We start from the raw sequence: 12,743 nt of genomic DNA, 5'->3' as shown, positions 1-12,743 counted from the left end.
GCAGCGGCTGCCGACGTGCCTTTTATTATTCGCACGCTCGGCGCGCAAAACACGCGCGGCGGCCGCTCGGGACCGGGCTAGAAACGTCAAAGCGGCGAGAGGCGCGGGGCGACCCTCTTTCTCCTCCTCGGTCGCCCCCCGAACAAAACTCAGGGGCAGCCCGGAGCTCGCACCCGGCCGGGGACAGCCCCGGTGTCCGCACTTCTCCGCCGGGAGACCGCCCTGTCCCGGCAGAGACCCCCCCCGGGGGCGCGGGGGGACATGCGACGCCTCTGCGGAGTCGGCACAACTTCGGGGTGGCCCCGGCCCCGCTAGCCCCGCATCTGTTGCTCTTTCGTAACCAGCGCCCCCCCCCCCCCCCCCCGCCTGGCCCGGCCCGTCCGCCCCCTCGCAGCCGCGGACCCATGTGCCCGGGGACGGCCGCCGGCGCCGGCACCGTCCCCGTCGAGGGGGGAGCGGGGGGGAGCCGGACCGGGCGAGCGCCTGCCACTCCCCCCGTGCCGCCGCCGCGCAGCTATTGTCCCCCCCGGCGGGAGGGGGGAAGGCGACTGCCACAGCCTGTGCCCGGTGCCGCCCGGCCCCGGCGCGGCTCCCGGCGCCTTACCTGCCGTGGAACCAGTCCTTGCAGATGTCGCACTCGATCATGAAGCGGCTCACGTCGTAGGGTTCGCGGCACACGCAGTACACGGGGGTCGCGGCGGCGGCCGTCGCTCCGGCCATCTTTAAAGAACTCCCTGACTGAGCCGCCCGCCCGGCTCCGCTCCTCCCCGTCCCGTTCCGTTCCCCCCCGCCCCGCTCCCTCCGCCGCGGCCGCGGCGGCGCCGCCAATAACAACAACGCGCGTGCCGGCCCCGCACGCCGCGCGCGCCCCCCGCCGCCGGCTGGCACGCGCACGGGGCGGGCGGCACGGGAGCGAGCGGACAACAGCGCGCGGGAGCGCGCGCACGTGCGTCACCCGGCCCCCGTGGAGGCGGGAGGAGGAGGAGGAGGAGGACGGGAATGGCGATGGGAAGGGGGCGGGGGGGGGGAAGCACCGCCCCGCCCGCCCCGCCCGACGACCGTCCCCTCCGCGCCTGCGCCCCGCGGAACGGCCCGGAGCGGCGCGGACTGAGCATGCGCGGGCGGGCCGTGAGGGGGAAAAGGGCCATTTTCCCCGTTGAGCGCGCGGGGCGGGGCGGGGCGCGCACGTGCCGCCCCTGGCGGGAGGCGGGCCGCCGGCCGGCACGCGCTGGGCCCCGCCCCCGCGGTGTCACGCGGGGAGGGGCGGGGCGGGGCGGGGGTGCCGCGAGGACATGGGAGGAGGCGGGCGCGGGAGAGGTGCGCGCGGGGGCGGCGCGCGCCGGCCCCGCCCCCCCGTCCCCCCCGTTATGTAACGAGCGCGGCGGCGGCGCCCGCAGCGGCCCGGGCTGCCCTGCCCTGCTCTGCCCTGCCCGGCCCGGCCCTGCCCTGCTCTGCCCTGCCGGGGTCGGCCCTCCGGACACCCCTCTGAGGGGCCGGTGCCTCCGTGCTGCCCGGCTGCGCCTTGCAATGGTTTATTTCTCGTCAGGCGCTCTGCCTACGTGTGTGTCATGTTCCGTTCCATGTCGTCACCCTTTCTTTCCGGACATAAAAGTAACGCTGATGCTTTCATTATGTGTCATCGAGAACCAAGAAAGTAGACTTTGTTTTTAAAACAGAGTTGGTTTTTTCCCTGCAGCCTTTCAAGGACCTATGGCGATTATACTGTATGAGGGAATGGAGAGCCATGTCCTCCACACTGAATGCGCCAATTTAAAAGCAAAACAATAAATATGTCAATGTGCATGTTACAGTGATCATAACTGTAATAGACACTGCCTGCAGCATTATAATTTTACAACCCATGGCCTTAACCACTAGTAGCCACAAAAAAGCAAACACTGTAGGTTTGTTTGGCAGAGGGAAGCTCAGAAGTAAATGTTTCCTTTCCAGACTGTTATTGTGAAGCTTGCTAATGTAAACATTTATATAAGACAAGCAACACGAGATGATGACTTGGCAGCAAAATGGACAGCAAAAAAATGTAAAACAAATCCAGCACACAGGTTCTGTGACTGAATGAAGAATGAGACGGAGAAATAAAGGGGTATCTTCAAAAAATACCAGATTCTCGAACCAAGCCCTGACCTATTTAGAAAGTACACAAGGTTCTGACCTGCAGGATGTTGTTTGTGGATGTTTCAATACTCTAGTTTTCCAACACACCTCAGTATTTCAGCAATTCAAAATGGGGCCATAGACGCTCAGTCTTCTAAAAAGCTGATGTAAAATTTATTAGGAGCAAGAAACACCAGTAAGGCGACAAATAACAATTTCAGAGTTTCAGGAAATAATACATACCAAGAGGCTCTGTCATTAAAAATATTGTTTCCCTTTATTAATCTGATTCGAAGACACACGCAGGAAGTTGCTTTCTAATGGTAGGGCCTGCAAACTCTCACAGAATCAATTACAGATAAGGTAACGACTGCCAAGAGAACTGTTCTAGTTAGAGTTGTTATTCCGTGTCTGTGCAACAAAATGTTGGCATGTGTAGCCACTCTGGAGTCTGAAAATGGACAATTCCTTACTCCTTAGTTGGGTGTTTCTTACATTGTCAGGGGGTCAGTCTTATCTGGAAGCTGCAGTTACCAGCTGGAGCAATGTCTTTATCCAAATTGGCCATAAAACTGCAGACGTGCTGTGTATCAGGAAGTGTCTGCAAAGGACAAACCCACTGAACCCCCCTTGGTAAGGCACATGGGAATAGGTGGGTATTCCTGGGAGTCACGGGGTGAGGCTGCCTGACATGGGGAGGAGACCTGTACAGGCTCAGGGTGAATCCAGCACTGCCGGGTTGGGTGAGGAAGTTTTCACTGAAAAAGACAACCCATCAGTGAGAGTGCCAAGAATGAGGAAGTGTGGGGACCTGCCCTTCACTGGCTTTGATTGTGGGAAAAAAAGTCTGCTTGTTTGTTTGTTTAAAGAGAGTAGTTGTGATCTTAAGCACGCAAAGTAATGCTTGCTGTTTAATAAGGACTTTGCCTACTGCCACAAGCAATGTCGTTTTGCCACTGATTTATTTCAGAACAAGGTGTGTTAAACCAAGCTCAGTATTCACAGCTACATGACAATATCTGAAGACACTTGAGGCCATAGCACTATCCATTCTTGTCTCTCAACCAGCAAGACACACCAATGTGAAATATAGTGTGCAGATCACCTTCTAGTAGGCAACATAGAGTTCTTATGCTTGGCCTTCATATGCTGAGCTCTGACTGTCAAAAGCAGTCATGGCAGCAATGACAGAGAGCTGGGGAAGGCTGAAGAACCAGCTCTAGAGCAGCTGGTAGCTCTGGAAATCCAAAGGCTGGAGGAAAAAGGCTGGAGTCAGCGATGAAGACCAAGTAGAAACGCAGTGAGAATTAAGAAGATGGGAAGAATGAAGCTTGTTTTAGGAAAGGAGAGTGATCAGTGCCACAGAGCATGACTGCCTGCTCGCTCACTGATGTACGGATACTGTCACACTGCCCCATGCCCCATCTTGTACCCAGCCTACCATCCCCTCAGCAGCTGAGCAAGCTACTTAGTCCTTCAAGCCATGCCCAAACATAATCCTTCCACCCTAAAATCCACCAAAACTTGCTCTGCCCCATCAAGCCCCAGCTCTGAAAAACACAACTTACAGCTCGTACACCAAGCAAGTCCCAGCAGCTGCCTCCATCTCCATGCCTGGATTACAGGAAAAATGTTAGAAACACAGTCATATGGGCTGAGGCTGGCAGGGGTGAGTGGCTCTGGCACTCAGAGGTACAGGTAAGTAACAAGCATTGGATCTTCAGACACTAAAGTCAGGGTTAGAGACTGGGGCACCAAGGACTGAAGAGCACCACCTCTGCTTGCTCTTCAGGGCAAGCCTGAGTGCCGGTGCTCAGTAAGGCACAATGCTTCTGCTTGTGGTTCAAGGAATGCTGGCTGATAGTTTATCCTTAAAGCTGGAATCAGGCTGTGAGGTAAAAAGGACTTTAAATGTAGGATTCTTCCTGAATAATGTGAGGATTGTGCAGAAATTCTACCTGTTTCTTATCATTATAAAATAAACCTGCAAAGGCACTTGAATCACCACATCAAGTGGCTTCCAATGATCCTGTAAGGATGATGGATGTGCTCAGGCTTACGTTTGGGGAGAAATATTGCCATGGGTGGACAGTGGAAGGTAGAGGAAATGCCAGGGCTAGGAGGAAAATCTTAGGACTGAGGAACTAGAATGATAGGAAGATGATACAGTTGTCTGGTACTCTAATGCATGCTTGTGAATAAACGGGTCAGGTACAGCTCACTGTTGTATGGGCCAATGTGGAGTCAGGATCATAGTGGAGTTTGGGTCATGGTGCTAGGTACTGAGTGTGGGAATTCTGTGGTTAAAACCAGCAATCAAATAAGCAGAGTGTATGGAATTCATTCACTCTGCACACTCTACAGAATGAATCTACAGGCACATCATCTTCGCAGACTACCTTTGCTGTGCAACATCCTTCATCCACTAGTGTTTTATTCTCTAGCCATTCACAGATCTTCAGCAAGGTCCACAGGGCTGAGGGCTGCTATCAGCATGGAAAAGTGGTTTATTGGTAGCTCTAGAATGCTGACTTATGACTATAGGTGAGGGTCTTAGCGAGAAACCTGTTCTTATCAAAGACATAACCACCAGCACACTAGTAGAGAAGAGGATATGGGAGAAGAGGGCACTAATTGTTGCACAATAGAAGTATCCAAAGCCCATGCCTGGCTTTGTGTATCTCCCAGAGCACATGCCATACACTGTACATGGCATAAAGGAAGGATAGAGTAGGAGAGCAGGGCAGGGAGGTTGCCAGAAGGGAGAAAGGGGAGTTTTCTGGTACTTCTGGCTGAACCAGATACAGGTACCCACAAATATGCCTACTTGTCTCTCGGCAGGAGGGGAGAACTCACAACCATCAGTCACATGATGGTGGCTGTCACCCAGCAGGACATGGACGGCCAAATAAACACCAGAGATGATATCCAGCAGACAATGAGATGGCCCAGCAGCAACTCAGGCTAGGGAGAATCGGAAAGAAAAATCAGACATTGATAGCCATGAAAGAAAATCAGATAAACTGCTGGAAAAACATGGGGGTAGAGAGACTTTTCCCATGTTTGGTCATTACTTCAGTGTATTTATGTACATTTTGGCAAAACACTTCTTTTTAAAATCACTTATTTTCACATCAATAGGCTTAAGTCTGCTAAAAAACAAAGCTCTGGACTGAAAAACTGTTCCAGTTCTCTGTAGGAAACTGTCTGAAATATACCCAGAATTGGCAGTATGATCTTTGCATCGGCAGAGAAAATACTGAGTCATGTTGTCAGCCCACACACATTTAACAAAAATAAAAGCAGACCAACGATTCAGAATTCTCCCACTCATAATTTAAAGAAAACAGAAGTCATTCAGTCATACCTCATGCTTCAGAGACCTTTAGAAAACACCCAGTTCAGGGAACATTCGCCCACGTCTGCCCACGCACCGTTTCAAACCCACTATGTCATTTGCAACTTGTTCACTCACAGGTCTGGGCACTGTTTGCTTCAGCATCCTCAGAGGAAGTCGCCAAGATTTAAAAGGTTTCTGCTGAAAATGTGACACGATAGCTAGAGCCTCAGCCCTCCTGTGAGCAATGCTGAAATGAAGTAACACAGCATGCCTGGCTTGAATCCCTGGAGGAGGCAGGACTTCACAGCTACACAAACTTAAGCTGTAGTTTGAATAAGAGTCTACTGTGCTCTTCCTTTAGGGATTAATCTTGTACTGAAGCATTGGCTCTCCTGTGCTGAGCTCCCCAGTCATTCATTCAAAAGGGAGGTATTTGCACAAACATCGAGATTGGGAGTATTGCCTAGGAAGTCCTCCTCCTTTTAACCCTTCCCACATAGTCCTGTGGCAAGGAAAAGCTGGTTTCTGCATTTCACCCAGCTGCTGGCAACATCTCTTCCTCCTCCAGTTCTAAAAGCTGCTTGAAGCAGCTGAACCTGGATGAGTGGCAGCCAGCCCAGCTCATGACGGAGGGGGAGACGTCACCACACAGAGCACACACAGATGGAGTTACACAATCTCTGTGGTGCTGAAAGCTGTGCTGGAGACTTGTCAGGAGCCCAAAGGCCAGAGCTAATTTGTATTTCCTATTGCACAGCATGATTTTAATCAGAGCAAAAAGAGCCCAGTTGTGTTTTATGTACCAAGTGTTATAAGCAGAGACAAGTTAACAGAGCAACTAGGGGCAGGACATGCTCTGAGGACAGAATAGAGGAACATTAGATGGGGAGTATAGCAAATTTATCAGCATTTCCTTCATTCTTCAGGATGGCCATGGGCTATGAAGCAAGAGAATAAGAGGCAATTTTCATCAAAATTCTGTGATTGCCCATTTCTCTTTACAGGAAAAAAAAAAAAAGTAAAAAAAGGCACCTGCGAAATCCTTAAAGACAAGCTTATTTTCAAAAGCTCTTTCCAAAAGTTCTAGATGTGTCACCAAGTAAAATATGGCATTCAGGAAACCCATCTTACTTGCAACCAGTATTTGACAGCAGTCAAATCTATGTGATCTCTAACAGAAGCTGCTTTGACTTCCGCTGCAGGTAAGTGTGTGCGAGTTCCTTGTTACAATTAAATTTCTGCCTCGTTGAGAGCAGACAGCACAAAGGACTGGCACAGCCCCCAAGCACCACTGTTCCCAGAACAGGTTCACCTCCAGCACCCCTTTTCCAGGCTATGATGGCTGGAGAGCAGGAGTTGGGAGCCATTTGGTCACCTTGCCCCAGCTGGGCTCACAGCCATGCTCCCTTCCCCAGCACCCAGCACTGGGACACACCTTTGTGTGCCGCCAGCATGTGCCAGAGAGGGATTGGGGCACCAGGTTAATAGGACAGTTAATATGCCTTGACGTTTCTGGATTGGTTTGCTTTGTACTCCCAGTAGATTTACTGGAAACTCAGAGGTGGGGTTTGCTGCTCAGGGAGTGCTATCATTGGAGAAAATCCTTCATTTCAGCCTTTCTCTCTTTGCCCACTGGGAATAAATGCTCCTTTCCCCCTCAGTTCAGCTTTATTCCTTGACAGCTGAGAAAAAGAAAGGGGGGAAAAAAGAAATCAGACCTTGGACCTTTATTTTGCTCTGGAGAGCCAATGCCTAGTTCAGAGTGGGATAAACTGCATGTCAGGGATATAAAAGGAAGCCTGTCAGACAAGCATATCTGTAGCTTGCTATATTCATATACCCTATCCTTGGAGCATTTTCCCCACCAGCTAGGCCCTTTCTATTGCAGCCCCTGAAATCAACATCCTCTCATTCTTCTTCCACATGCTCCTTTACCCACCTCCCCCATACCCATTTGTCCCCCCAACTCAAACAGCTCCCCGAGGAGGTCAGGCACCACCTATGTTCAGGGATGGTGAAAAGAGAAAAGCGAGTCAGCTGAATATGCAAACAATCCTATTTGCACCCCAGCATGTACAATTCAAGTCTTTGTCAGCATGATGGAGTGCACTCTGTCCAGTTTGTTTTCCTCCCTGGGATTATCATCCACACCCTTCCCACATGAGCATTATCAAATGCTGTACCTGAATCAGCCTTTTCAAGACAGCCTGACTGCTGCCTGGTTAATACCTGTCCACCAGCTGCCTATTTGCTTTGTTTAAAAATTATAGCCAGTCATTAAATGCAATTTGACATCTACAGCAGCCATAAAAAAAAAAAAAAAAACAAACAAACAAAAAAAAAAAAGCGCATTTTCCCGGTGTCACTAAGGCACTGGATGGAAGTGGTTTTAGTCGCTCAAGCCCTGCCTGGACGCAGCCCTGCCTGGACACAGCCCACCTTGCACCCCGAGGTGTCTGGGGAGCTGCCTGCTGCCCACCTGCCTTCTCCGCAGCTCAGCTCCACCCTCAGGGGCACGCGTGGGGTGCGGGTACCGGACAATCCCACCGCGCTCCGGCCTGGACAGACGGACACACCGGGCGGGAAGGACGGCGGGGCGAAGGGGCGAAGGGGCTGTGGCAGCCGCCGGAGCAGCAGCGGCGGGGCCGCGCCCGGCAGACAATAGCTGTCTCCCTGCTCGCTCTCCCTGCCGGCCGCATCCGACGGCGGAGCCTCATGAATCAAGCCGAGCATCCAGCGACAGGCTGGAGAAATGCATTAATATGCGGCCGCCGCCGCACGCCGCCAGCCCCCTGCCTGGCGCGGCGCTCACCTGCCTGTCTCACCCCTGGCAGGCAGCGAGGGAACAAAGGAGCGGCGCGGGGCGGACGGCAGCGCCTGCCCCCGCCACGGAGGGAGGCAGCGGCTGCAGACAAAGCCCGCCCGCCCGCCGCCATGGGTGTGAGGAATGCTCCCCCTCGCCCTGTTGTCTGCGCTCCTTTGTGCTCCTCCGCCCCCCCGGTCCCCAACCGCACAGGCAGGAATAGCGGGAGCGGGACAGACACGGCTTTGTTGGAGGGAGCCCTCGAATGCGGAAAGCTCCCTGGGCTGGCCATGCCGTACGTGCTCGTCTGGCACACGGGCCCACGCTGCTCCTGCCCCACGGGGCAGGTAGGGAGCGGTGCAGATGGACGGGGCACGGGTGTTTCTCCACGCGCACGGGGGCACTCGCCGGCCCCTTCTTGAGCACCTTTTTCTCACTCCAGAGAGTGACACTGCGATGCCTTTGGGAGGTGGCGAATTGTCACCAGGTCCTGCAGAAGTGACGTGAGGGCTGCCCTAACCCTCCATCACTGTAAGGGTTGGTGCCGCTGGCTAGAGGGGCAGTGAGGGAGCAGATCCGGGAGCACGGACCATCTATCACGCCACCTGTATCCCTCCCAGCCTTAGGAGCAGCACAGACTCCTCTGCCAAACCTCCACTGCTCTGTCAAGCAGTAGCTGCGGCACCCCTGTGCGAGCCACATCTGTGGCTGCAGCATTGCAACCCCCCAGGTCCTGCAGGGCTGGTGGCAGGATCCAGGCTGCCTTGTCTCAGGGCAGAGCTGTAATTGCCAAGCGCTCCCGAGGGGTCAGTCCCCAGCTGCAGCACGCTGTTAGCTCTCCTCCCACTGCAACTGCACACTGGCATTGGAATGGCCAAGACAGAGAGAAGGGGAAAGCCCGGGATGCTCTCCAGCGCAGAGAACAGGGTGTCCCCGTGGTTCCCATGCCACTGCTCTAAGGACAAAGCTGTAGCACATGGATCAGTTGCAGCAAGAGAGCCCCAAAGAGGTATGGCTCACCTGAACTCAGCACTCTGGCTTCTGCAGTCCCTGCCCTGGCCACCCTCAGCTGTCTCACTCCTCTCCACTGGCGCTGCTCACAAAACCAATTTTAGCCACACACAGAAATACCTGCAATGATCTGGGTGTCACCAGAACAATATAGTCAATGGAGTATAAGGAAAGAAAGAGAGGAAAGGTCCAAACCCGAGGGGTGGTGCCTAGGACCACAAAGGAACCCCAACACACTCCTGCTCCACTGTTGGGACAGCAGTACTGAGAGCTCTGGCACATAGGACAACAGGGTCCAGGATCAAGAACTAAGACATTTACTGCAGGGGTGCTGCTAGTGGAGCCTGAGGGTGTCCACAAGCAACAGGGATAGGGAGGAGGCAACATACAACTAAAAAGCCCATTTCTCAGTCTTGTTCTGAGTTTCTGACATTTTCTGGTTCTAAGGAGTGCCATTAAAGAGGAAGGCTCTACCCAAAGTGCAATTTCTTTTCAGATTTTTTCATTATATTTGGTATATTTTAAATAAATTCTTCCAAAAAGCTTCTGTGGCCACCAACAGGGAGGTCTCCAGACAAGCTTTGTTCAGGAATACAGTTTTCCTAAAGAAAACTCTAAAAATCCTACTTCAAAATAAAGGTAGAAACTTTGAATCTAAACAGCATCACTTCCTTCTTTGAGTTTTCCTGCTTCACAGTGAGGCCTCTGCAGATCTTGTAAAGTATATTTGTGCTTTATAAGCAAGAATCATACTGGGTTTGATGGACAAGAGATTCTCAGCAATATCTAAGTTGCAGAAGCAAGTCAGTTGTTCTTAAAGCCATCCAATAAGGGAAGACTGTGAGAGCAGACAAAGCAAAAAGCCAGATAGAAGCAAAAGGCCTTCATCTTCAAAAAGTCAACAAAAGTGGAAAGACTGGGGGAAAGAGGAAATACCTGGGAAATAAAGGGGAAAGACCTGCTGGGCAGAAGGTTGGTGGCAGAGCTCCCAGCCTCTCTCCTGTGACCCCTCCCTGTTTCCCCAGGCAAAAAGGGACACGGCAGTTCTCTTCCTCCAATCCAGCACCAAGCTGGAGTGGCATTTCAGTAGCTGGAGAACTGGCTGCATCAGCCCAGAGCTGAACTAATACAAGAGCCATTTTAAAATCCAGACTTGGAGGGGATGCCTGAGTTAAAGAAGCTGATTGTGATTGGGATGAGGTGTAACAAGGTGCCTCTTACTGAAAAGCAGGGAACTTCCCCCAGGCTACCTTCAGCTCCTGCAAAGCGTTCAGGTCAGTTTGTAACTTATTAACACCAACACTCACAGGATCAAAGTTCAGCACGTGTTTAGTTGCTCTTCTGGAACAGCAGACTTGAAAAGCATATTGCACAGGTTTCCTAGGAATAAAAGAGACATGCAGAGAAAGCATCCACTGCCCATCTGCTTGGAGACAGCCGCTGCACTTGGGGTCATGAGACAGGCTTCCTTCACCACTTTGTGCCTGATGAGCTAGCTCTGCTCAACTACTGCACCCCTCTCCATCAAGGTCCTTCCTGCTCTTGTGACAAAACAGTTTGGCACCCAAGTGACCCCCAAAAGGGTCCCCAGGTTTAGGAGGAAATTCTCTGTCAAGAAGGCAGCTTATACTGCACGTTTTAAGTGTCTCCCCTGCAGCTGGAATTGTACCTTAATCTAATTACACCTCCAGTGCTCCCACTTAAAGTGTTCAATATATGATGTCACTTGAAAAATTAATCACTCCACCACTGGACAAGCAGAGATGGGTAGTGGAGTCAGTGTGGCAGCGCAGAGTCAGATGAGAGCAACAGGGCTGTATCTCCCAGCACTGGGAATTGTGTGCAGGGGGATTGCTGTGGTTCCCACAACCAACCTCTTGTCAGGCCATTAAGCCCACACAAGCCAGCTCACCTCCAAAAAAATGCAGAGTTCCCAGGGCGGGTTTTCTATCTGCTGCTCCTGAGAGACCTTTTCTTTGGAGGGAAAAGTGACCCTGGCAAACGTGGAGGATGGTCACCCCACTGCATGCAGTGAGGGTACACACAGAGGACCTGCAAGAAGGACACAATGGAAAGGAAGGTGAGAGCTCATTGCTGATCAAACCTGGGAGAGAAATGCTGATGGATGGAGCTGAGTGCAATCTTTCAAAGATGTCACTGGGCAGGATAGTAGCAAAACCAAAATCAAATCAAGAGTTTCTGAGCAGGTGGCATACTTTGAACCCTGTCTGGCATGGGATCACCACTACTTACCCTGGAGTACGTCTGTTGCAGTGATCAAGTTACCCAGGGAGAAGAGGTTACTCAGCAATTACAAGTCCCTCTCCACCAGCAGAGCAACCAAAGATCCCCTGCTACCCTCAGCTTCCCTGCAGGCTCACAAGTGAGAGAGCCAAACAGGTTTCATTTGCTGTGCAGCTGCTGCCCAAACCAGTGTGGGTAACAGCATGGGGCCTGATTGCCAACAGACAAGGCTACATGAATTTCAGGATGATGCACAGGTGTGCTTGCTTGCTCAGCCAAACTTACAGATGTCCAGAGAGCATATAGTTCTGTTGTTTAAAGGGGGTTTATGTCCATACTTTATAATGAACAATATAATTGGATTATTCTTTGTAAATATCTGTGCCCTGTGAAGGGCATAGTTAAGACCCTAGTAAAGTTCCTGGAAGCATTCTTCATTTTTAAGAATTTTGTCGGAGCAATCAGTGATTTATCAACCACTTGTGGTATCAGCTGAGAACATTCTGCTACTGCTTGCTGTGACCCTGCACAGCTAGGACTATTCCAGCCCTATTAGAAGTGAGATGTTCATTGCTGTTTGCATGGTACCAGTGCCTAGTGCCAAACCTGCACAGACACATCACCTGCCATCTCTAATCAAAGGCAGGGTCTCGTAGGAAGGAAGTTCAGAGGTGATTCCTTTCTGTGTGCTATTACAAGGCATCACTGAACACTCCCTACACTTACAAATGGAGTTTTTGTTTGGTGGGAGGAATCATCCCTTCTCCCTCATGTTTGCCAAAGCAAATACAATTGGAGAAAGGAACGAAGTTCCACTTCTGCAGCCACTTACCAGAAGAAATTATACATTTTGACCATGAGGATCATCTTGCTTCTCAGTGACTAAGGAGGAGGGAAGAGGAACCTTGACCACAAAGAGGAACTCAGTCTCTGGGAAACAGGCAAAGAGGATACTGTTAAACATTTCAGGAAACACTAGGGGAAAGACAGGGGCAGGGAGAAGTTTTGATTTCCCCAAGAAAATAAACTGCCTATTCTAACTAGAGGAGAAATTATTTGTGAGCCCTCTCTCCTGGAGAAGTTTCTCCTATGATACTCAATACTGTAAAGGGCTGCAGAGGAGGGAACACTCTTGACAGGATTAATTTACAAGGTAAAAGTGACTCTTTTTTTCTCCAAGCAGAGTTAAACTAGACTCATGCCCTTGATGAAGAGTGTTTGAAACCCTTC

The 12,743-nt window shown here is 51.5% G+C and overlaps 2 protein-coding genes across 3 annotated transcripts in view; both read right to left on the bottom strand.

Moving 5' to 3' along the window:
* Positions 1-928, bottom strand: part of KDM7A (lysine demethylase 7A) — a 60,206-nt gene extending 59,278 nt beyond the window's left edge. The window contains exon 1 of one of the 2 annotated variants that reach the window (XM_030263332.4): positions 605-928. In XM_030263332.4, the coding sequence (XP_030119192.3) occupies positions 605-720 (116 nt within the window). In that variant the 5' untranslated portion in view covers positions 721-928. The remainder of the gene's footprint in view (positions 1-604) is intronic. The other variant, XM_030263333.4, reaches the window with a different exon arrangement.
* A 3,105-nt stretch (positions 929-4,033) lies between these two features.
* SLC37A3 (solute carrier family 37 member 3) overlaps positions 4,034-12,743 on the bottom strand; it is a 45,652-nt gene continuing 36,942 nt past the window's right edge. Inside the window, exons 14-17 of the transcript XR_005978990.2 lie at positions 12,346-12,443; positions 11,182-11,321; positions 10,577-10,649; positions 4,034-5,079 (exon numbers count right to left, since the gene is read on the bottom strand). The gene's annotated coding sequence lies outside the window, so the exon portion shown is untranslated. The remainder of the gene's footprint in view (positions 5,080-10,576; positions 10,650-11,181; positions 11,322-12,345; positions 12,444-12,743) is intronic.

The sequence above is a fragment of the Taeniopygia guttata genome, chromosome 1A, assembly GCF_048771995.1.
Source record: "Taeniopygia guttata chromosome 1A, bTaeGut7.mat, whole genome shotgun sequence".
Taxonomy (NCBI): Eukaryota; Metazoa; Chordata; class Aves; order Passeriformes; family Estrildidae; genus Taeniopygia; species Taeniopygia guttata.
This window is presented reverse-complemented; position numbering and strand designations above follow the sequence as displayed.